Here is a 24,883-nt window from a genome sequence, read left to right as displayed (position 1 = left end):
CTGATTTCTTTCATGATTCTCGCATTCGAGTAAGGAAACAATGCCAAGAGCACGAAAATGAAGCCACGCTAAACGAGTGAAGTGCTTTTTCCTATTTATTCATTATTTATTTAATACCGCGAACCTCGAAGTCCCAAGCAGAAGGGAGTACAAAGCATTGCAGAATAGAGAAATACAGTAAAAAAATGGGACATATCATTAATACATACTGTAACAACAAAGTATGTAATTGAGTAAACAGCGGCAGGTAATACACAATAACTGGAATAAAGCTAGGCGGGCCAACTTAAACAGGACTGAGTAAAGGTGAAATGTGTGGCGAGGAATTCCAGTCGGCTACAGTCCGTGCAAAAAAATTAGAATTAATACGCATTTCTGCGTGAAAATACAGGTTTAACACTGAGGCCATGTTTATGACGGCACAGCCTAGTTAAGTTTCTAACAATAAAATCTTCCGCATGAATATCTAATTTCAGAAAATAAAGAGAATTAAAGAATTCTAACCTAGCAGCCTTTCTTCTCTCTGACAAACACTCAAGATTTGCCAATGCCGACATAGAGGTTGGGGAATCTCGACGTTTAAAATGATTATAAATAAACCGAGCGGCCAGTCTTACACACTTTTTCAACTTCATCGAGATCACCTGCTGTGTGCGGGCCCCATACAATACTGGCGTATTCCAGAGAAGGTCCGACTATAGATTCGTAGACCATTAAACGTAATGTGGCTGAGGAAATGCGTAACTTGGGTTTTAGGCACCCCAGCTTTATATTTTTGTGGCATTTGAACAGACGTTACTTGTATGTTCTGACCATTTTACTCGTGAGGCAGCTGTGACACCTAAATACTTACAATTGTCGACTTGTTTGAGAACTGTTCCATAAACTTAATAGCTATGCGTCAGTTTGTTAATTTTATTCGTGAGGCACAAGTCAACAGTTTTCTCGAAGCTTAGTGCTATATTCCATGTTTTACACCAATTTTCCAGTAGCTGAAGGTTTTTTTGTTTACGGTAATCAGGTCCTCTGTGGAATTAACCTGATGAAAAATCACGCAGTCATCTGCGCTAACTCAATCAGCTAACGAACAACTAAAGCCTACTCACAACGCATGGCAGAAAGAAAAGCGACGCGATGTTAAAAGCAGTCGTAAACAAGTTGCCACGTGAATTTCAGTCTGGTCTCTTCGCGTACGAGTCCCTGTTCTTGTGTCCTTTCGCCAGTGCAGACTTTATGGAACATCACTAAAGAGATCACCTCCAAGAATTGTGGGTGTTACTTGTTATACGTATTTATGCAAATGAAACGCAGAAATGCTCGCAATGTGCAACTACTGAATCTATTTGAATTACCAACATGTCTGCTATTGAATGTAATGGTTAGGTTTGTGGGAATTCGTGTCCACTGAGCCCGCGCGCCAGGCAGCAGCAAGGACATCGCCACGAAGAAGGAAGTTAAAGTAGAATGCGCGGAACAGGGACGTGCTTGATGCCGTTTGCGGTTACATACAAACAACAAAACGAACAACTTTTTGATTGTTCTCTTGTAATTTGTTTGTTTTTGTATATTTCTTCTTCTTTCTTTCTTTTTCTCATCGAATTTGTAACACCCCAAACGAATAGGTAATCGTTTCAGCACGCAATTCTTGGCCAATCCCCCAGTGTGGGGATGAGCCACAACATGAGGCCATCATCATCATCATCATCATCATCATCATCATCATCATCAGGACTGGCCGGTACAAGCTAGCTGTCAGCTTCACACACGAGACTTGTACCACAAGCTATAGTGATATTTGAGAGAAAACATTTTTGATGCTCTCAAACAATTTTTTTCAATAATGATAAACGTCAGTAAATATGTGTAGCATCTACTTCACAGGTCAGTAACTCTGCACAAAGAATACATTTCGCAATTCATTAAACTGCATCGAATAAAGTAAACCTAATGTATCATTTTACAATTTAGGAAAAGCCGTTGCTATATTTGCGCAAGTATTGAACAAGTAGCATAGAAATTGCTGGAAAAGGTGCCGACTTATGTTCTGCTAATAGATGCCGTTTTACAGGTGCGGTGTGTTTTAGTGCGCAGTCAAGGAGTTGGAGACCATGTCCCATTTTCTGGTTTGACCTTAATAACTTCTTACACTTCTGATGATATTTCTGGCAATGCTTGAGGAGAAAACTGAGAAGTGAACAAGTTAGTTTCTAAAACATGTGTTAGGATAAGAGCTTTTCTTTTAAACGCGACAGACTTCATTAATAATAGTTTAGCAGTTGGCACATAATAGCTTTCATTATTATTTTTTATTTACGTATATTTGATCAGTGAAAGTTCGAGTTAAAGCGTCTATCCAATCGCCGTCATAGTTTTTCTGTTTGCTGCTCAACCCCCAAACAATTGGAAAGGCTAGAGAACCAACTTTATATCCATCATATCACTTTTAAGCTTAGTGCTTGAACTCAGCAGGGGCAAAATTCGAAAAACGTTTCCGCTGTAAGCGCTGTTTGCCATTGGAGTAGAACTGTTCGTAAAAGAAGATGCAAGCCAACCGTTATCTTGGGCATATTATTAGCGAAGGCTACCGCTAATGTCAAGCAGTTGTTAGGAACAAAAATGCTTGTTAATTTCGTCCTTTATTATTAGTGTGTTCTCTTTGTAAGAATATTATTATTTATTGTCAGTCACTAAGCATAATTATTAAAAGGCTGGTTTGCTTTTGTTTTATCAGTATTTCTCCACGACAAGATTTTGACAGATAACGGAATGATTTCTGATTATACCTTGAGAGCTGCCATCCTTGCAGACAGGTAGTCGGGCCGCCTTTTCAAGGTAGCTCGGCCAGTCCACAGAGGTCTCGCTGTACAGACCACACGGCTCCGCTGGTGCGACTTGCATTTCGCACTCCTTGAAAGATAAACCAATACGCGTCAGGGTAAGACGAATACAAGCAATAAAGAACAAAACAAGAGAGAAACATTGTTGCAACTAATGATATTTTCTTTCAACGCAATAATCACACTGGCAAATTAGTTCTGCGGAACTTCGCAAGGTGGAGGAAGGTGAATGAGAGAAAGAAATTCCAGCCACTTGACAGCATCGTTAAGCAAATAATGAGAAACTCGTACGAGAGAGAGAGAGAAAGCAAGGAGAAGAAAGGCAGGGAGGTCTACCAGACATGCGTCCAGTTTGCTAGCCTACACTGGGGTGGGGGAAAGGGGAATAGAAAGAGGAAAAAGGGAAGAGAGATAGCACTGGGTGCATGTACATGTACGTGGGAGGATCCACAGAAACACTATAAGCGGTCTCTTAAGTCGGTGCGCTTCAAGTAGCGTACTAGTGCACGAATCGCTTTTCGTGCCCGTGATGGGTGTGGCCACGGTCCGAGTATCTTTGACTCGGAGAACGGTCTCGAGTCCAGTCGGTGTAAAGTTGTCCCCAGAGAAACGCGTTGTACGTCGTAGCGAGGACAGTTACACAATATGGTTTCCTCGAACCTACAGGAGTCGTACATCGGGCTCTTGGCCATTCCCATACAATAGGAGTTAGCGTTCGTGAACGCCACTTCCAGCCACAAGCGGCACAGTAAGGTTGATTCGCCACGGGAAAGGCTAGATGGCAGTTGTAGCCGTAATAATGTGTCCAGCTTATGCAATCGGCAATTGAAGGCACTTGTACTCCACGAAGCTTGTCACGTTTTGTGTGCAAGTAGACGAAGTTTCCTGGCAACGTCCATCCTTGCCAAAAGTATTCAACGCGTCTGGGTGTCTTCATGGGCAGTCCAAGCAGCACTGTCAGCCAAGTCGTTGGTGACGGTGCCACAGTGAGCAGGAATCCACTGCAAGATTATGTTGTGCCTTGTTTCCAGAGCATGGACGGTGTACTTCTCTAACATCGGATATCATCTGCTCGTATGTTCTGTGATGTAAGGAAGACTTTATACAGTGAGGAGCGGCTTTAGAGTCACAAAATATGACCCAATTCTACGCCGGCTCTTCGGTGACGTAGTTCACAACGGCATGGATGGCTGAAAGTTCTGACGCCGTTGATGTAGTCATGTGGGACACGTTGAACTTAGCGGCAATATTCTTAGTTGGAACGACGAAAGCGGCAGTTCAGCTGATAGGTGAGGTCCAACCGTAGGTATATATACATGTATGCGGTCATGATATGTCTGGTGGAGTTATAGCAGCGTTGGTTGCTTCAGAGCCACAACGGGTGATTGGCCTTGTTTGTAATTCCGGGAATAGCAAGATTCACTTGTGGCTGTCACAGGACCCACAGAGGAGGTGAAGGCTTCGATGGTCGGGTATTCTTGACAGATGGTGAATGTGCGCTCCGAGAGAGTTGACAGCTACGTATGTCTGGGTCATATAGTATCTCGCGATGCCAGTTGTTGCTGGTGATGAGGTGCATCGAGGCAGCCCTAAGCACGTGCGTAGGGCTTGACCTTGTATGCTCTCCAGAGCACGAATGTTCATCTTGCATGTATTTGGCAAAACTGGAAGACTAACGTAGGAGTCCCAGGACTACCGTACCCTGTAAAGTTGCAGCATAAGATGGACTAATGTACCCCAGATTTTCCCGCAGAGAAATTTCAACACCTGAGCAATGGCGGATAACTTCTTCTTCAGATAGACAAAGTGAGCGCCCCCCGAGATGTTGCCGTCGATGATGACACCCAGAAACCGATGCGTCTTAACACAGGATACAATTTGGCCGTTAATTGATTGAACTAGAATACAATGACATTTCTTTGCGCGTAAAGCCAACCAATGTGCACTTTTCGGTAGACACACTGAGGCTTTGTTCTTGGAGATGAGGAGACGTCATGGTTGCCGCTCACTGCAGCGTAGCTCGCACCTGAGGCCGAGTAACCGAGGCCCAACTGCAAATGTCGTTGGTGTATATGGAGACATTTTCTGTCTGTGGTAAGTACTCAGCAAGTCCTACAGGGAGGAGGCTGAACAATATGGGGCTCAACACCCCACCCTGTGGCACACCCCAGCAGATGTAATGTTCCGAAGTAAGAAAAAGCCTCTCAGTCAAACAGTCCCGAATCCTTTGATACATCTGGCCACCCAACTCCCACAGCCTCAAGTGAGTTCAGTATAGCCTCATGGGCGTTGTTGTATTGTGCTCGTTTGACATCGAGAAAAAGTGCCATTGAGAAACGATTTAGGCTTTTCGTTCTTGGACCCGGGTAACGGGTAATGGGCTACCTCGACGAAAGCCCGCCATGGCATCGAGATAGATGTTGAATCGCTCGAGGTATCATTCCAAGTGAGCAAGAATTATTTTTTTCATCACTCTGCCGACGCAACTAGAAAGCTCAATCGGACGATATGATGATAAATCAAGAGGAGACTTTCTAGATCTCAGAATCGGGATCAAGCGGCTCGCTTTACATTGTTTAGGAACAACGCAATTGTGCCACGACCATTGTGGTACTTGAGAAGCTCACCACATGCGCCATGTCCAAGATTGCATAGGGCAGCGTACGTTGTGCCATCTGGTCTTGGTGACGAAGAACGCCTGCAAGTCACCAACGCAGCGTCAAGTTCGTCGAGTAAAAATGGCACGTTCATTTTTAGTGCACTTGTCTCGGGGATGTCACTCAGTGATGCGTCGGTATTGAACCACGGACCCAAGAGCCCGCGGACAGAACTCTTCAACCATTTCAAGCTGCGAGCGGTGTTGGGAGAAGGCCAAAGTTGCAAAGGTCTTTCTTTGGTATGTACATGAACGGAGAGCCCTATTTGTTCTCCATATGTACGACAGCGAACTTCGGGGATCAACCGACTGGCAGAAAGATTTTCATCGCTTGTCTTCGAATTTATCCATACGACGCTGGACTTCTTTTTGTATGTGTCGTGAAGCCCACAGATCTCGAACGGACTTCATGCACCGATACCTTCTTTCTGCCTATCGGCGTGCCGCACGCAGCCTCTACAGCTCTATATTGAAGTATGTTCGCCTTGCTGACCTGGTCAGGGAACAAATGAATGTTTTCATTCTTTCCGCGATTGTATCTTCTATGATGTATGAAAGGCCTTCCCGACATGTGTCTTTCATATGCTCCTTAAACCTCGACGAATCAATTGCACGCAAGATAGTAGAGCAGGATTGTGCAACTCCACTAATGTTTATCCATGTTGGAATATGGTCGCTTCCATGTGTCTCTTTGTCCTTAAACCATTGGACGCTGGAGGCGAAGCGCCGTGACACGAAAGTCAAATCCAAGCAGGTACTCCTGCCCCGTAGAAATGTAGGGCTGCCATCATTCGCACAGCACGTATCATTGTCGGCAACAATGAAGGCAAGACTCCTGCCTCTGGAGTCAATTTTGATGCTTCCCTATAGCTGGTGATGCGCGTTGAAGTCGCCTGTGATAACCCAAGGGTCATTGGTTATTCGCAGTATATCTCTAAGCCTTTTGCCATCAAAGTGACCCGCTGGGGATATGTAAGCTCCAATGAGTGTAAATGACACAGTATTCTTTTTGACATGCAGGCATACATATTGATTGTTGTCATGGTGCTCTACCGCGTTGGTGGCATATGGTAAAATCCGTGTGGATGTAAACGATTACTTTGCTCCGTGCACCGCACGTGGACGAGACGAAAGATTCATAACCAGACAGTCTGAAAAAAGTCGATGTATGTGGTTCGTAAATCACCTGTATGGGGAAAAGATTCGTAAAAACAAATTGGCGAAAGACTAATATACGGGTCCTGAAACTTCTGGCATTCTGCAAGCAGACTGACGCAACTTTAACTTCCGTACGGAAGGAGGCTATTGGGCGAGCCATGGTGCTTATAGGATGCTCTCAAGCACTGAATTTAGCGCATCCAGTATCTACAGAGCTTCGTGCTGCTGGTGTTTGCACCTTGTCCATTATCATACGGATTGTAGTAATTAACGATTTCAGCATTACAGCCACTTGCCTGTCCTGGTCGGACAAATCACCGAGTAGACATCGGGGCTTGTCGATCAAAAGTTTGCTGTGATTCTGATGGCGATTGCTCTCATTCTGGTAGGGCCGGTCAAGCTTCGGCAGATGTGATCTTCTCAGTGGCCTTGTGCTTCGTGGTCTTTTCCGCAATGTGTGGACTGGGCGGCAGCGCAGGAGGTGATGGTGTGGAAAGTTGCAAGCGCGTCGCAGAGGTAACGGTCTTCCTTGAAGGACGTCAGCGACGGGAACGTCGCCTCCTGAGTTTAGCGGCGGCTTATTGATGAGATGAATGATGTCACACCATCTCTTTCAAGAGGGTCACTTCGTTGTTAATATGTGGGCGATTCTTCGATGAAGCCTCATGAGAGCCGCTGCAGTTTGAACACTTCATTACAGTGGCGCTACATTTATTTGCAGCGGGAGGCTCGGCGAGTTTCATATGAAGAAAGCTACCTGGTTTGATCAGCAAACTAAAAACTCGGAATTATACTTTATAGACCCATGTATAAACTTATCAATGCCGGAAAATCTAAGGGACAACAGAAAATTTGAAACATTGGTACACCGCCTGCGTCTTGGTACTGCATTTACAAAGCACTTCTTGTACAGGATAAAACGTGTCTCTAGTCCGCAGTGTTCTTGTGGCCATCCAGACGAAGATGTGAATCATCTTCTTCTCGAGTGCGCGAAATACGACCCACAAAGAAGGGTACTGCAAGCAAACTTGTTGATGTTAGACAGAAGACCATTCACTCTAAAAAAGATACTTGGCCCATGGCCAACTGCGGGCCTTCAAAAAAGAGCGCTTCTTGCTCTGAAAAAGTTTTTAGAGGACACAAGCATTTTGGGACAATATTAGGTATCAGATGATCCGAATACGCTAAATGAGTAACACAAGCGATATCTGTGGTTCATAATTGGTTTATGTGGTGATCTCAACTTTTACGCAATATGTATAATTCTGTTCTGTACTTGCAGTGCGTTACATGTGCTGTGTGTTTCGGCTGTACAAAATATCTCACTTTATATGTGCGTACGTGGACTGAACTAATGCACAGAACTTTGCGACTGATGTACTGTTGGACTGTATATTTTTTATTCATCTAGTGTTCTACTGAGTGCCATATTTCGTGTCGGTATTCTCCCTTTTTACGCAAATTTGTTTCCTTTGCCAAGTGACAAGGTGTAGCCGGTGCCACCATAAAGGCGCCAACCTCTCCTAATATACACTTCAATAAAAAAAAAAAGCATTTATATTGATTAGGGGGAACGAACCCGGAACTATCGCCCTTCCGCAGTGGTCACTTGGCCATCTGAGCTAACCAGGATGATCACATCGCAAAGCCAGTATTATTCAAACAAACGTAAAAGCGCAAGACATTAACCACAGATGATTTACATGGTTCGAAAAACGTACTTAAGTTTGAGAATTAAACGTATGCAAATGCTATCTGTTCTGTGTCATGCAAATAAGCGATAAATGAAGCTCCACGATAGATTGTGTGGCTTTGACCACTGATGTGTTCATCATGCATACCACGGAAACAGGACATGCGACTGATCAGTCCAGAGATATCCTGTTTAACTGCTTGCTTTGTCACATCCCCACTACTCGCGTTAGCCCCCCCCCCCCCCCCCTCTCAAGTCAAGTGCCTTAGTATATTCACTGCTAAAGGCTTAAACCAAACAAACATAAAATTTTAGAGAATAAGTGGTGAGGAGGATAAAATAATTGAAACCAATTATAACGGCCGATAACTGTATTACGCCTTCACCTTTTTTTCCCAACTAGTGCGTTAAAGTAAACCTCTTTTCTTCCGCAGGCGTAACAGGTAAACAGAAGCCTCCTCTGAACGCAGTTTCGTGAAATGATCCAGGGAAGCATTTTTGCAGGATTAGAGCCTCCGCCTACCTGCTTGAGGCTGCACACTTGGTGCTGAGCGGCAGGGCTGAATACCACGGCGTCGTCTGCGAGAGGCATGCGCCGGATGAGCAGCGTGTAGGCGTTGACCACCCAGGGGTCGGGCTGGCCGCCATCCATCACGTACAGCACGACCTTGTTCTCACCCACGCCCAGGGTATAGTTTGCCGGCCTGCGACGCGCGTATTCGCATTTTCAGGTTACCGAGATATTGAAGCGGTACATCGCGGGTTAAATATGAATAAGAGTCACTCGAATAATCACGAGAATCTTCTCCAGCACACGAAAATCTTCTCTTGCAAGGAGTAATGATGAGCGTGCATCCACATCCGCATGAAAAGCACCTGTTCGCGACTTCAAACAGTAGGAGCGCATAATGAATCGTCAACTTCTGAAGAAGCATTGAAGAAAAGGAACGCAGGAGGCGCATTTACGTTTATGGAAGGCGCGAGTCTGCTTTTCAAAGAACTTAACAGTCAAGGCACTGAAATTCAAGCCATCCTTCGTCACCGTTTCCGTGCCGTTTGACGCGCTTCGACGACGCTGCGCGCTGTAACATTGTGCCGAGCAACGACAAAAGAAAGCGCAAAGGTCCGTTCCCAGGTCGCAGCTCTGCTCTCACTACACCGACAGCCACATCCTTCACATGAACTGCGGTTATGGAAGCGGTATCGAATTCCTTTCATCGATTGGGCCACACATATAATTCATAGCTTCCCGCAGGACAAGCTGCAATGTTGTCTGGGGGAACGGTGAGAAAGCTTGCGTTTAAGGCTTACGGAAGCGACCAATTGCTCATGAGAGGCACAGGAAAACGAGATTAAGCTCTGGCGGACTGCTGAGAACGATTACGCGGGTCACGTGCTGGAACCATCCGCGACCTTGAAAGCGGAAGTTTGAAAGGGTTGTACATGAAATTCGGGCGAAGCTGCAGAGTTTAACCAGCGTGGGTTCTATTTAATTGGAGAAGAATGACAAAAAAAAAAGGAAAAGAGGAACGTGTACGCACCCGAACCTGAGGAAGACATTACCGATACCAAAAATATGCACAAGTAACGCGATCCCTACACTAAATCACACTTTGATCTCAGGGAAAAAAGACGACGAGAAGGATGGCTACGATTCCACAGTAATAATCGATATCTCCACGAGAACACCCGGTCTGTAGGATGTTTCACTTCACGCTTGCCACGTCCTCCTCACCTTGCTGGGCCGTACTTGTCATCCACGCGCACTTGGCTGCCGCAGTGCTGGGCCAGTCCCCACACCTTGACCAAGACCAGGTCGTACGAGACGTTGGCGAAGTACTCGGTCCGCTGCGGCCTGAAAGCCGGCTGCAGGCGCACCGACGGTTCGGTCACGATTTGCGCCAGGTATGGCATCGTCGACGGGTCTGCGGTGCAGTTGCGGCTAGATCAACGATTCGCTGACGCCGCTCCACTTTGGCGAGCCACATTGAAACGCTGGCTATAACGGTCTTATTAGCATTACCATTGAATTACTGTTATGTCTCGGTTTTGCGTAAAAATGAAATATTGTAAGTAATATTGTTTGAAATCTTTGCCCCCGAGAGATGGGAGACCATAACTGGTGGCGCTGCCAAGAAAAAACAAAACGGGTGAGATGAAAACGGAGCGAGACAGATGCGATGTCTGAGGAGGTGGTCAAGACACAGAAAACGTAAGACTAGAAATCGTAGTGTGCACAAGATAAATCGAACGGATTGTGCTAAAAACTGTGCCAAAGTCCGCTGTCTTAAGCCGTGTTACCACAGAGCCCTCTTACTAAATGTACTACTCATGAGCAAACTGCACGCAAAGCATGACACAGTAATGATTTCTGGAAGATATATATATAACGAAATCCCCTTGTAAATCACACAGCAGATGTCCCCTTCTTGCCCAAGCTTTTGCAGGCTATTTTACATATTCTTAAATCGAGTTTTCCATCCAATTAACCTGGCGTAATCAAACTGTTTCCCGTCAATTGCCTTCGAAGATTTAACGTGAAACGTACACTTCGGCTGGCTGAAACTACAGGAATGTTTTCAAATCATGAAAGAAAGAATCCGTTTAGCGTACGGTAACCACTGCATAAAAGTAAGTGAGGTCTTTCAAGGAGTAACAAAATGAAAAGGAGAATATCAGCATCTAGCGCAGCGCCAAGTAGAGGCATTGCGGTTAAACCGCGTGTAAGGAGACGAAGATAGTTTTACAGGGGAGTGTTCAAAATTTAAAAGCGATGCCATTTAAGAAGCGGATGCGAAGGAATATCACGAGACAGTGTAATCTTCTACAACTAATAGCGAATGTGCAGCGAAGGCTGTTCTTCTTTCATTCGACTACCTGTCTCCTCAAAAAAATAACATAGAGAGGAAATACGGCAATTATTTCTATCTTTCCTTTTCCCGCTTCCGTGCTCATAAACTCCCACTTCCCGCAGCTCTTTATGACACGTGTCATTGAAGTATGGTAAACTTAAAAAAGACAAAAGCTCGGCTACATCAAGTTTGCCCATTACACTATTCTTCGCCTGTGCCCCAAACACGGCTAACGGTCCTGCGGACATAAGTTATATCAAACCGTCCTGAAACGTCTCGCACAGGTTCGCGAGGCACAACAAACGGCGATGCGAGAAATGAAATTTCAAAAAAGAAACACGGAGCAAGATAGGCTCCCTAAACAAAAGAAATAAATCAGACGCAAGCAATACAGTCCAAGCGGGCGTTTTTTCGCCAAAAGAAACTACTCAAAGCCATTTTACGCTTGAGCGAACGAGGTAAACACGTTTTCACCGTAACGTTTCCCAAATTTCAAGACTAAGGTGCGCGTAACTTTGTCTGTACTTCGGTTCATTATAGCCTTTTAGTTTTCTCAAAACATTACGAATCAGGTGCTTCGGTTCGGGACGGGACCGACTTGTGCACGTGTCACGGGGTGGTGAGGGGGGGGGAGGGGGGGAGGAGGGGGGGGGGGGGGAGGGCGATGCGCACAGCATTTCCATCTCGGTCGCGCTGTGCGCGCGCAAAGGCGCACCGTCGCCCGTAAAACGTCGGGTCATATATCCTCGGAGAATATTGGTGCGCCTTGCTAACAGGAGAATAAATCACGGTCTTCTGTCGTGCTTACCTTTGCTGCAAGTGACGTTCGCCGAGGTTGCTGAAACGACAGATGCAGAGAGAGAGAGAGAGAGAGAGAGAGAAACAAAGTGTAAGCTAGCGCGTCACTTTGCAAAGCGCGCCCAGGTTATTTCGCGAGGCAAGAGACACGCGCGGTAATGAATGTTCGGCGGCTCGCTTCACGTTGGAAACTGTGTGTATACATTCAACAAGTTACATAGCAGACGCTGGGCACCACTTTTTTTTTTATTTCTTTTTATTTTCGTGCGCGTGGACGGAGCCACAAGTTTTCCGCGAGTGACACGTTAGAAAGAGGATCGTGCAATTCCTTTCGTTCTAGATGAAATTGCGGGAATGTGGCCCACCAGATTCGGCGAACGCGCGCACCAAAATGAAAGAAAGCAAAACTGCTAACCGTCAACACGATATACGATGCGGGGTAAATTGAAATATTTCAGCTGCGTTTCTTTTTTCCTGGTGGAAACAGGCTCATTAAATATTCTTCTATTGCGAATAGTGATATTCTGCCGCATCAGGTAGATTAGAAGAATAGGCGGCCATCACTCGGCCCAAGTTTTCAGAAATACGCCCTGGAGATATGTAGTAGAATGCATTCCAGCAAAGGTATAACAAAATTTTTCGTGTTTTTAAGTGTTAACTGGAAAAGTAATGGCGTGTCACCAAAGAATTTGAGGATGCATTTCTCACAGTGTGTGGTAAGTACAAGATTTCTCCTGAATGATGGGACTTCCCAACTAACAGAAACGTGCTCTTCAAAGTAAATAACGTAAAGAAATTGCATGATATTGTTAATTAGGTATGAAAGGGAACATCGTTATCCATGCGACAGTACGTAGCACGAAACAACAAATGAAACCCACGCATGTTTTGTCAGGAAGAAAGCTTCCCAGTTGCTAAAAAATTCGTAGTAGTCCCGGAAATTTTTCTTAAGACCCGCACTGGTTTCCTTTGTATAGCATCGTGCCACAATCGGGTGGATGACAATTTTCCTAGTATCACACTAGTATTCGTTGCGCCAGTAATATCCGCTTATTCAAGAAATCTAGTGAATGTGATAGAGAGAGAGAGAGAGACGGAAGGCAGGCATGCTAACCGGTCAAGAGTTCGGTTGGTTACCCTACGCCGGGGGAAGGGAGAAGGGGAATAGAAATAAGGGAGAAGGAATGTGACAGAATTGGGATATCTGCCTTAGGTGATATTTTCTGTCATATTTTCTAAACAAAGATCACCTGGTATAGGATTTACGCGCCAGGTAAGTACAGTGAAAGACAGCATGCATAGAAAAGCAGGGAGATGAGCTAGGCTCATTTTGGCTAGGCTACCTCCCACAAGGGGGCGGCGTTAGGGGATAGGAGGAGGAAGTGAGAGGAGAGGATTACAGGCTCGTAGAACATGAAGCACGTACACAATTCAGTGGTAGCACGCACCGTGACCAAAGTCTAATATGTAGGCTCGTTTAGGCCTGAGGAACCGTACAGAGGCCTAGCATTCCATTCTGAAACTAGGCGATTGCGTCACTTACGTCTCCGCACTATTGAACATGGGAGGACGCAGAGAAGTTAAGTAGAACGGACAAGTTAAATATGCTGGAAAAAGGAATAGACGGAAACGGGACGTTCGCTGTCCGGAAACAAACGCAGGTGTTCACTACAAGGCGGCATTTAATGGCGCAGATAAAGAAAAACGGAGGAAGCTTAAGCTTCACCTTTACGAGTGGAACGCGACAGTATTCAAAGATCCCTAACTGCTTCTCAGGCTTACCGGCAACTGCAGCTTACATAACCGTAATGTTTATCGGCAAACGCTGGCGGCGAAAGCTACGCACGAAGGCGCGCTTTCTGGTAAAACGCGGCCTCTTGCGTGGAACGATCCAGGAGGTAGAGCACAGCCGCGCCAAACCTCAAACGGACTGGAAACGGGGTTTGTGTTTCTGTTTCCGCGTAACAGAGTTATGTCTTCGCGCATATTGAAATTACAATCCGAGGCTATCGTGTCTCTAGGTTGTGTCTAAGTCGTAGTTTACAAATTTTCTGACAAATTTTACTTTGAGAAACTCAATTACTTCAGTAAAAACTACGCGCCACACGGAGGGCTGATTTTTTCCTTACGGACAACGCCGCCAACCCCGACAGCGGATATTCTGCGGCACAGAACGCTTAACGCTTTCGCGTTAAAAGCTTACGCATTCTTGCGTGCGCGCTAGCTCGTTTACGCGGAGTCCCATGGACTGTGTATTAGACATACAGCTGTGCTTGGCAGCTAGGGATAAATGTAGGCATCTGTCCCATGACCTTATGGACAAATCGGCAACAGTGCGAGCGCGTGTGTATATTATTGCATGCTCACGCGCGCGTCTATGTCGAAGCAGTTGACCGCGTGCCATGCTGCTAACACCGTTTTGCTAAAGATAAGCGGTTCAGCGAATAAACCACTGAACATAAAATCACCTTTCAGGAATTCAAACGCGCAACTGTGCGTATAAACCCTTCCCGAGTTAGTCACGAAAGAATTTCTGCATAGTGATTTCATAGTTCTCAGTCTGTTTATCTGCGTGAGGTGCCAGAGCTTTTCGGTTTCGCCGACAATGGTGCTTCAGTAACGCTCTTGAAGGCAGGCCGTGTACTCACGTTGACTCGAGGCGTAGAAATCCTGACTTCCGCTGAGGAAGTCGTCCTCGTGTTTCTCATTATGCTGCGCCGAAGAACTGTTGGTCCCTTTCCTGCGTCGAATGCCTCGTTGTTGAATCGACACACAACACTCGCGTGCTTAAGCGTATCAACGTCCTACTATGCGAAACATCAATTAAGGAGAAGGAAAAAAAATTATTTTAAAAGCCGCCTTTCGGAGCCCTACCGGTTCCTTCTTCACGGGTGAGGTGGCGTGAGGCATAGCAGCGCTTATATGCGTTTTTGACGCTGTGACAGGCGTGCAGACACCTTTCTTCGACCTCGAGAGCACATGGCCAGAAGTGTTCCTGACGAACAATTGACGTTGCCGGGGGTCTTTTGGATATGCCAGGATTCCAAAAGGATGCGCCCCCGGTGGTCGTTTTCTCTGTCACAGGGGGATCCGATCGGGCTCCGCAAAGTCAGATTTTTAAAATAAATTTTTGTGGGAGTTTTCCTTTTCGTTCGCTTTAAATCGTTTGTCCTCAACCAGGCAGATATCAGCTGAATGTTTACCTTTTATGACAAGCAGCGTGTGAACTTATGACTTTTCTATACATGTGCTTGGCTCATTGCAAGATTTCATCATCATTTCTCATTATTCTCTGCATTCCTCTGTAAAACCCGTTCTGCTTTCCGTAAGTGTAGCAACTAAGAGGCGCGTCTTCCTAGCCCCCCCCCTCCCCCCCTCCCCCCCCTCCCCCCCCCCCATCCCGCCTATCCCTTTCTTTTCATTAAACGTGCTCTTTTACTATGGCTTTTATTCGTTTTAACGGGTGATTGCTCGCACCTCCATTTGCCACCTGTTACTGTAAATCCAACAAAAGCGGTTTAACAAGTTCCCAGCCACGCAGCAACACAGGTGAACAACACATAAGGGAAAGTACGCCCAAGAAGGTGCACACAGACACGGTCTCGTTGGCACGCATGTATTGCAGTAATGCACTCATCGACATGATTTCACTTAGCCGCAACAAAAACCAGATCCACAGAATGAATGTAGAAATATCAGCGGTCACCGTGATGAACAAGAAAGCAACACTTGTCGTGCGTGCGTGTGTGCGTGCGTGCGTGTGCGTGGGTGTGCGCGCACTTCCCCTTTGCTTTTTTCGTTTCTGTTTCAGTGCATATATATGTTTTCCAAACAAATAATTGGTGCACTGGTTCCCACTTCCCATGACCGCTAAGCAAGCTCCAAGCAAATAGATCATCTGGCTGGAACTCCCATCCAGAAATAGCAACTATGCGTGCAACACGGGCAGGAATAGTCGTCGAACTCGCGAAGAAGAGAAGTACGACATTTCTTTTTCTCGGAAATCGGAAGGAAAGCCGCGCAGTGAAAGTAACGAGAGAAAACTCGAGTCAGGCCCGGCCAAAATGCTGGCGTTCTATCTCCCCGAAGTTGTGTACACGGGAACGAGCAAACGAACGAATAGGGCCTTGCGCATGAATTATGCATGGCAGCGAACCTGAGCCTTCAAGAGGCAAACACGAAAGCAAGTATGAGCGCCGGTCGGTCGGCCTCCACTTTCTCTGCGTAATGATTTCTTCGTCCGGCATTTTACGAATCTCATATAAATAGTTGATGAGCCTAAATGGGAGATCGATGCGGGACCACGTACGTGCTCCGGGTCGAACCAGGTATGCAACACTGAAGCTGGGCCACTGCGCCCCAAACCTTAAACTTGTCGGTTTTTCTGAAGAACACGCACTGCTGTCTGCTCCGTCGATACGCTTGCTCTGATCTGGCCATATCGAGGGCTACAAGAGGCGCGTGCGAGGACTGGAAGGATACGATTGCGAAAGCGGCCGAACAGGTTCATAGCGCTGGACCCGCAGAGTGATTAGCGTAACCATTCGCCTCGAACAATCGCGCTTTTGCGGTGTTTGGTGAAAAGAACGTCGATAAAAGAATTGGTTCGTTAGCTGGCGACGAAACCTGACGGCACCCCGAAGTTACGACCTCGATACCTACGTCGCAAAACGATTACTACGCATGTTTGCCCGCATAGCCTGAAATTGTGGAAGCTTAAAGAACTTTCAAGTTTCTTTAATTTTTTTACAAAAGGCTGTTGAGCGTTGAGTGGACCACTCAAAAAATGCTTCTCTGACGCTCTTGAACTGCCATGTTTACTTTCCAATCGTTCGTACGGTTTTTTAGGTACCGTCCTCTCCAGCTTCAATGTTTTAAAGCCAAGCTTTGGAATGGTTCATCATTCCTACCTGCGCATTTAAGAGCGCCGCTCTTAGGCGCCCGTTACTGCGGCTAGTGTCGGCGTCGTCCCTCGGCGTCCTCTCAACCGAGCGGACAAGCACAGCAAGATGATTAAAGAGCGAATACGGAGCGTGGATGAAAAACGGCGATAGCGAAGAAAGCGCGAGGAGGAAAGCGCTGGAGGAGGTTATGGCGAAAGCGTGAGAAGAAAAGCGTAGTGCCGTGCACGACGGGCTTTGCGGCGGTGATGTCTACGAGATGGCGCCAGAGTAGCGCGCGTCGTCTGTATATGGAAATAAAGCGCTACATGAGCGGAGGTCTGTCTGCGGCAGCTGCTGTGAATCGCACCCACGTGTCAGAATTAGCGAAGCAGTCGCGCCACACTTCGCTCCGTTTGCAACGTTCCGCACGAGAGAGATTGTTCGCACAAGAAAATATATCGCGAAATGAAAACACGCGAAAGCTCGCGCCCACTCACTTACGCATGCGCAGATAGTGCGGGACAGATGGTACGCGGCGAAGCGCGGCGCGAGCACAGATATTTCCAGACAAATATCCGTGTTCGGACTGCCTCACAAAAATACGAAATGATGTCTACAAAGGGCCTCCTTGGTTCAAACCGCCATTGCTCTCGAGGCACGGCAAAGGCAAGGCGTGCGCCGGCAAGCGAATGTGTAGTTAGGCCTTTACAACACATGTGCGCTTCTTTCTTACTATTTCGTTCACGCCGGACTTTCGTTTCCTTTACGCTTTCATACAACGCTGTATAATAAATACACCGCCATGGTAATTGCACTTTATCACAAGCAAGAATATTTTCGGCTTAGAAATAGCCCACTGAACAGTGTTACTGTCAAAAAGGTTGAAACCAAGATTGCTGCAGTGGAGCTGTTGTCGCAAAAGTGAAGCTGGATTGTCGCCATCTTAACATAGGCACGAAAAAACGTTAGTGAATAGCGGGCACGAAGCGCTTTCTTCCGGAGCGAGCCGAAGAGGTCGACGTCACGCATCACCTGGCGGCCATCTGGCCTTCCTGACGAACCCACGGATTAGCTCCCCACTCTTACGAATTCAGTCGTCTGTCTCTCTCTCTCTCTCTCTCTCCCGCTTCAGGAAACTTAGCATAGTTACTATTTTGGCCTAAAGATATCGTTCAACGCCTTCGTTTCTGTCCCTGGTTTTAGAACGAAGCCTAAACGTCTTGTCAAATTTTATGGCATATTATGATGTCAAAACATAACCAAAAATAACATTTTAGCCAGAATCCACGAGCTTTTATTTTCCAATTCGCCTAGCAGTTACAATAACTGACTAAAAGGAAGTGAGCTCTGAGCATATTTCAGCTGTCGCGGCCCTCTTTCTTAGTAGAAGTATAGGCAAACTTTGGCTTCACCTGCGCTGGTAAGAAACTGAGGAGGCTGCCACTCCAGAAACGTTTTTTTTTTTTTTTAACACGAAAGCGTTTTATGCCGGGGTCCACCATCAACTTCCCGTAACGGATGTGACGTTGGCGCGAAAGCCTAAACTATGATTTCTCTTGACAGGGATGGCGCTGCCATCTAGGAGCGGTGAAGCAAAGTACTGCATCATGGCACTAACGGGCGCCAACAGTGAGCGCGTCGGTGGTCTCAGCGTAGCGGAGGCTCAAACGCGGTGTAGCCTGGTGTAGGCGGTGTAGGCCTTCTGCTGAGGTGACGACGCAGTTCCGCGCATGACTGGTCTTTCGCGTTCCATTAGCCTGTGACGCCTCGTCGCCTGCGGAATGCAGCTTCGACATGCATCAGTAGTGCTTGCACGCTGCTCACTGTTTCGCGTGCGATGGCACCTACTAAGAAAACTGCTGCGCTGAGCAGCGCATAAAGGCAACGACGTCGACGGATGAATCTCGCTTTGGTCCGGCGAGAGACACGCCAACGTTAAGCAGAATGCCTTCGACCGTTCGCGTCGCACGCTGGGAACTCTGCCACTCGCATTCCTGAAGCTCAGCGCGTCGCAACTCAACTGGCTGTCCAAGACACTAGGAAGCCGGACCAAAATGCCCGTACCTTCACCGAAGCGACTCGGCAGCCGGACACGGCTCGCCAACAGGATGCCTCGCGGCAAGCAAGGCTGCAACACGGTCGGTGACTGGGAGTTCACGAAGCAAACATGCAACAGCTCATGTGAAGGCAAGTTTCACTTTAAGGTTCTACTGACTCCTATGAAAGAGGGATTCACCATATTTTACAGCAAAGCTGTACATAGCTAGGTTCTGAAAATTTTTGCGTCCGTTTAGTCGCATCGACAGAGAAAAGAATTACCACCCCTTTCAGTCCCTGAAGATGGTCGAACAGCGAAGCTGTGTCAGCTACAGCGAGTGTTACACCGAGTTTCACACCATGCAAGTCAAATTTCGTAAGCAGTATATGTTGTAAATCTTTTGTTTCACAATTCTTTCACCTCACTTTCGCTTTTGCGGTAGGCAGACTCTTCCTCAGCATTACGCACTACTTGTTGTTTTCCCATAGTTGTAGCTGGGATGGAATCTTCGGAACCACTAATCCAAAGCTCCGTATATTGGAGCTTTGGGCACTGCACTGCAATCGTTTTGAGGATTAGTTGGATTGGTTTGACGATTGATGTGGCTGCCGGCACTTCGTGCTGGCGCAATAAGTGCCGCGTTTCAATCTCTGGTGACTCTTCTTTGGCCGCAAACCACCAGCCTAATATTTCTTTCACGGCAGGGTGGACTCAATCGTCGGTGCATTCGATGCCGATCTGGCTCGATCGCCGAAATGCACCGTGTGACAACCGTACAAGATTATCCAATAAGACAGCATTCTCATAGGGGGAAAGAGGTCACTCTATATATATATAGCACCTTTGCCCCTCTTGAACTCTTCTTTTCCTCTCCGGCTAGGTCACGTGGCCCCTTTTTAGCGAAGTCCGACAACAACGGCACAGGGTCCGCATAAACAGTTTCGCTGTAATAACACGTCATATTCTGCCCACCAATCTGTTCTGCCTCGTTTTCTTCTGACGTAGTCATCGCCCAGGCGACGTTATCAGCAGTTGCACTTTGGATTTTCTATGCGCAGTACGCCCGTAGTTCGCTCTGAAGTAGAAGAACGTGCCCTCAAACACCGCCGACGTGAACAGCGCGAATGGGCGCGAAAGCGACGAAAAGCCGTTGCCGCCGAACGCACAGCGGCCGGCGCGTACAGTAGAGAGTTTTAGCAGAGCGTTTACGGTCCGCTCAGACCGGAATATCACAACAATTGGCACGCAGCCGCTCAGCAAAACGCTACTGGGAACACTGACGCGCGTGCGCACAGCACACATAGCGGCAGCGGAACGTGGGACGCTGGCCACGTTCCGCTAGGAAACTGATTTAGCGGTGCGTCAGGGAGCATGTAGTTGCTTTCGTAATCGTTTTACCGCCAAGCTGAGAGCACGTCAGTGGCATCTCTGGAAGACGCTCTTGTTAGATAAGCGAAATCAATGCATTCTGTGCAGCCACCGGTGCGCGTGAGACGTGTGCGGAGCGGAGCGCAAGCAAACGCTCTGCTAAAACTGTCTAGTAAGTACAGTATCGTCAGTTTGAAAACGCAAGGCGTCGACATGGCTAACATCCGTCGGAATGTTTCCTCGGGGCGAATACCAAGTTCGAGCAGGAGTTTATGGGCAACCCGTTTGGCGTCACTTGTGTGGTGTGTTATTGACTGTGGTTTGCCAGGGACCTGATCCCCATCGGCGGCGTGCGTGATCAACATCAGCGTGAATGTGCGGCGGTGGCGTTGCGGCAGTGTGTGCACTCGGGGTCCTGACGGGCACAATGATTACGCTTGGCGTCCGCGACCCGCTCCTCGTCGGTCGTATTCGCCTGCCGTCGCCGCACATGTTCTCGCTGCTGCTACCGCCGAAGGACCACACGGGCCCTCTGTACTTCGTCGGTGTACCACAGCGACCACAAACCTATGGTTACTGTGGTAACAAATCAGAGAAAATAAAAGACGATAACAACCACGAAGTTACGTGTTTGTGTCTTTATTCAATCAATACAGCAACTATGTAAATCAATATATTTACCACAGTAGTCATCCCAATACACATTCGCTCGGTTTGATAAGTTGATAGCTGCGCTGGCGCCGGAGCGTGAGTCGTTAGCAAGGATTCCAGCTGCATAGGCGCACGCTCACGCCACGCGCGCAACCAATCAGAGCCATTTCGCTTCCGCCGGGGAGGGAAAGGGCAGGAAAGGGTTTCGCACGCGCTGCGCCAGCTCCGTTTCTGTTCAGTTCAGTCTCGGAAAACGGATGGGAAGGCCACGCGTTGTGCGTTCCCCCGAGGAACGGGCACCGTTCGACGTTCGACGAGTGGCCGCGAGAACTCGCCCGTGAAATGGCTTGCCGTCGGCGCGCCGATCCAGCCGTTAGAACCACCCGAGCCCAGGCAATCCGACAGCAACGAGAAGATCCCGAGCTGAGGGAGTTGGAGGCCGAAGCAATCTGGCACCGTTACCTATGGGTTACTTAACCATGACGAAGGTCAGATGCACGAAGGACAAGCTTCGCTTACCCCCATTTCCTGGTAGGGGAAGGGCTGGCAATTTTTTTAAGTATCCCGTAACTTTCTCATCGCGCCTTTCTCATGGAGCCAAGGTTTAACAAAACTGCAACACGGTCGATCGGCGACCGCGAGTTCACGAGGCAAACATGCAACAGCTTCTGTGGAGACACGTTTCACTTTCATGTTCTACCAACTCCTATGAAAGTGGGATCAACCATATTTTTTTTTTATTGCGATAGCAATTATATGGACACTCCAGGCGCATTCCTGCCATCAGCGTCGCGGTGAGGTTCACGGCGACGCTGATGGCAGGAGACACACAAAGACAGCGCTGTCTTTGTATGTCTGCTTTTTCCTACGTCCGTCGTTCAGTCACGCTTACACATTATATCTTTGTTCTGCCTCTATGTGTCTGCTTCTTTCTACGTGCTTGTCCAGTCACGCTTAAACAATCTATCATTGTTCTGTCTCTTTCTTTCTACGTCCTCGTTTAGGCATACTTACAAATTCTATCATTGCTAATTTAGCTAGTAAGTGAATGTTTACATGTTTATAAGGCAGATAAAACTGCTATCCTAACTTCATACAGTTATCTACTAAGTTGCTATCGCAAGCAGTGGCTCGCCGTTCCAGCGAAGCTCCGAATGTATATTTTTGTATATGTCCCACATTACTAGTCCGCTTCACTCCTCATGGCGCCAAAACTTAATAAGCCGCGTAGGGATCTCTTTTTAATAGAACATAGTACTTTCTCCGATTATTTCTGTGGCATATTACTCAAAATTGCGTCAAGATTTCTAGTGATCGCGTTGCACATCAACACCACAAAAAGCTAATTGACTGCAACGTGTAGCTTTTCATTTTATAAACCTGTACATAACAAAAAAAATTTAACAACATTCAACTAGGCGCAATACGCTTAATAAGCCCAGGTCGACGACCCGCAGGGTCAACGTAGCAGGTGTGCACGGTGTCGTTCGCGGACACAGAACACGAAAACACACGCGGGTTAGACACGAAATGCTTCTGAAACGACTTGTTCTCACTGACGTAGGCGAACGCACGCTCGTTCATTTCTGCCTTCCTGTTCTGCCACTCAACTTCCTTGCACTCATCAAAGCCCGTCCTTGGCTGCCCTGCGACATAGGAGACTCTCGTTGTATTTCTCTCGAAATCTCGGCAGCTACGCGTCTGCATTGGGCCACTATATTCGGTGCCACGGCTTCCAAACGCTGCTCAACGTCGTGCTGCTCTAGCGGGCACGATAAAATTCACGTATTTGGGCGAGATGGGCCTCGCGAACTTCGGCCGTCTTCTTGGCGCGACCGGCGGGTGTTTTGGCGAGACGAGCTTCATTTGGGTCGCAACTCTCACTGATTGATAGAGCGCGCGCAGCTTCGGCACGCTTGCTTGAGCGTCGACTAGTCTCTAGCGAAGCCGCAGGAAGCTGCTGTCACGGACCCCAAACACACTACGAGACTCGCGTGGCCGGCGGATCTCCGCTCTCCCTGCTTCTCCGACCCATTTCCAACCCTACTCATGATCAGTGGCGTAGCTAGGTCGTCTGGTACCCGGGGCCCATAGGTCTTCTGTCACCCCCCCCCCCCCCCGGGTGCAGCCGGCGGAAAGAGGGTTGTCTTCAGACGTATATGACCCCCCCCCCCCCCTGTGGCCCCTTGCACCCGGGGCCCACGGCCCCCCGGCCCCCCCTGTTGCTACGCCACTGCTCATGATGCTGCTGATGATGTTTATTGGCATCCTCTAACAGGGTAGGGACAAATAGTCTTCCTGCCTGCTTGAATTGATCGGGTTTTACTACGGCTATCGTTATCTAGCATCTTGCCTATCTAATCTCGATCTCAATTTTCGTATTTAAATATTCTGTTACTATACTGTGTCATAACCTACACTTGCAGTGACTCTGGTTCTATCAATCTCTTCCCTGATTTGCTTCCACCAATACCCTAATCGTCTGTTACTTATCCCGACTGCCGACCAGTCAGTCCTTCCATCTTCTTTGAGTCCTAACGCTTCTGGAAGGCAGACACTCCCTATCGGTCTCGAGAGGTCGATATCTTGCCATTCTGTGACGATGTGCCGACTCCGTCTCCGGGCATTGTTTATGGATGGGTATGTAATGTTGTCGACAGCTCTAACAATATATCGCGACTATGCTCTTCGCTCTCCGCGTTCCTCCTTAACGTTCACCGTCGAAATGAGCTGACTTAGTGGAGGTGATAAATTTTTTTTCGCCTCCCGAATGTTTCAAAGCCAAAGTAAAAAAAAAGGAAACTTCGTTATAAGTGGCATTTAGTTAAAATGCATAAAATCTCAACAGCGTGGGGCCTCGGAAAGCCTATATTTAAACAAAGCCTCACGAGGTAATCTCTACACAATACCAAAATTTTGCTGACACCTTTGAGCAGCCACATCGCCTGTCGGAATTCATCACGTGATACAGTTAATATTAAGCACCTGCTGCCACGTGGCAGAGTAACCTTCACGGCGCTCTTTGCCTCATTAAACAAATGGATAAGGGCAGCCATGCATATACTGCACCGACTTAGTCACCTGCGAATTTCCTGCTTCGCCCTAAGCGGAGTCTGGTGTCACTGACACGGCATGTCGACGAAGAGGCGCACACTTTTACACCGCGCGGCCTTGCTACGTCAATTCGAATCTACATTATTTAGCATAGTACTTGCGCTCCTCTCCGTTTGCATACACAGGCGTAGTGGGAGCGACAGTGCGCATGCGTGCGACGCTCGTAGGCGCACACTTTTACATCGCGCGGCCGTGCTACGGCAATTCGAATCGTCGTTTTTTTCGCATAGTACTTGCGCTCCCCTCTGTTTTCGTACACCGGCGTAGAGGGAGCGATAGTGGTCATGCGCGGTCGTACTCAGGCGCACACTTTTACACCGCGCGGCCGTGCCATGGCACTTGGAATATTTTCTTTAGCATAGTACTTCGTTTGCGTACACCGGCGTAGTGGGGCGACAGTGCTCATGTGCGCGACTCTCTTGCTCTCCGGCACAAAGAACACCTATGGTCCGCCAAAAATGTTCAGTAACTAGGCCTTCAATACATGCACTGCGGTGCAGCTCGCGAAGAACTTCGAATAAAGCCACATCTCGAGTAAAGCACTCTCGACATACCTAGGTGTTACTGTAAATATAATGGGACGAAAACAAAGTTGCAAGCGGTATCTTCGCCACCCATGACTCTTTTCTGGCAATGTTTGAAGCGAGAGTGAGCGCTTTCCTGTACTTCGAAAGCACGGTACAGGTAGCATGCAAAAGCATAGCATTGAAATGTGTTTCTGTCGTTCAAAGGCAACCGTCGGTGGGGTGTGGATTTGGACGCACCTATGGAGAAAAATCAAATAACGTAATTGGAAAAGAAGTTCTTCTCGTAATGCTTTACCTCGCGTCGTAGA

The 24,883-nt window shown here is 47.5% G+C and overlaps 1 protein-coding gene across 1 annotated transcript in view; it reads right to left on the bottom strand.

Annotated features, from left to right (window-relative positions):
* LOC126523026 (cadherin-like and PC-esterase domain-containing protein 1) overlaps nucleotides 1-24,883 on the bottom strand; it is a 63,008-nt gene that overhangs the window by 10,380 nt on the left and 27,745 nt on the right. Inside the window, exons 7-11 of the mRNA XM_072288834.1 lie at nucleotides 14,643-14,734; nucleotides 12,005-12,034; nucleotides 10,080-10,269; nucleotides 8,868-9,048; nucleotides 2,784-2,907 (exon numbers count right to left, since the gene is read on the bottom strand). Of these exons, the coding sequence (XP_072144935.1) occupies nucleotides 2,784-2,907; nucleotides 8,868-9,048; nucleotides 10,080-10,269; nucleotides 12,005-12,034; nucleotides 14,643-14,734 (617 nt within the window). The remainder of the gene's footprint in view (nucleotides 1-2,783; nucleotides 2,908-8,867; nucleotides 9,049-10,079; nucleotides 10,270-12,004; nucleotides 12,035-14,642; nucleotides 14,735-24,883) is intronic.

The sequence above is a fragment of the Dermacentor andersoni genome, chromosome 6, assembly GCF_023375885.2.
Source record: "Dermacentor andersoni chromosome 6, qqDerAnde1_hic_scaffold, whole genome shotgun sequence".
NCBI classification, from domain to species: Eukaryota; Metazoa; Arthropoda; class Arachnida; order Ixodida; family Ixodidae; genus Dermacentor; species Dermacentor andersoni.
Note: the sequence above shows the minus strand (reverse complement) of the source record. Positions and strands in the feature narration are given on the sequence as shown.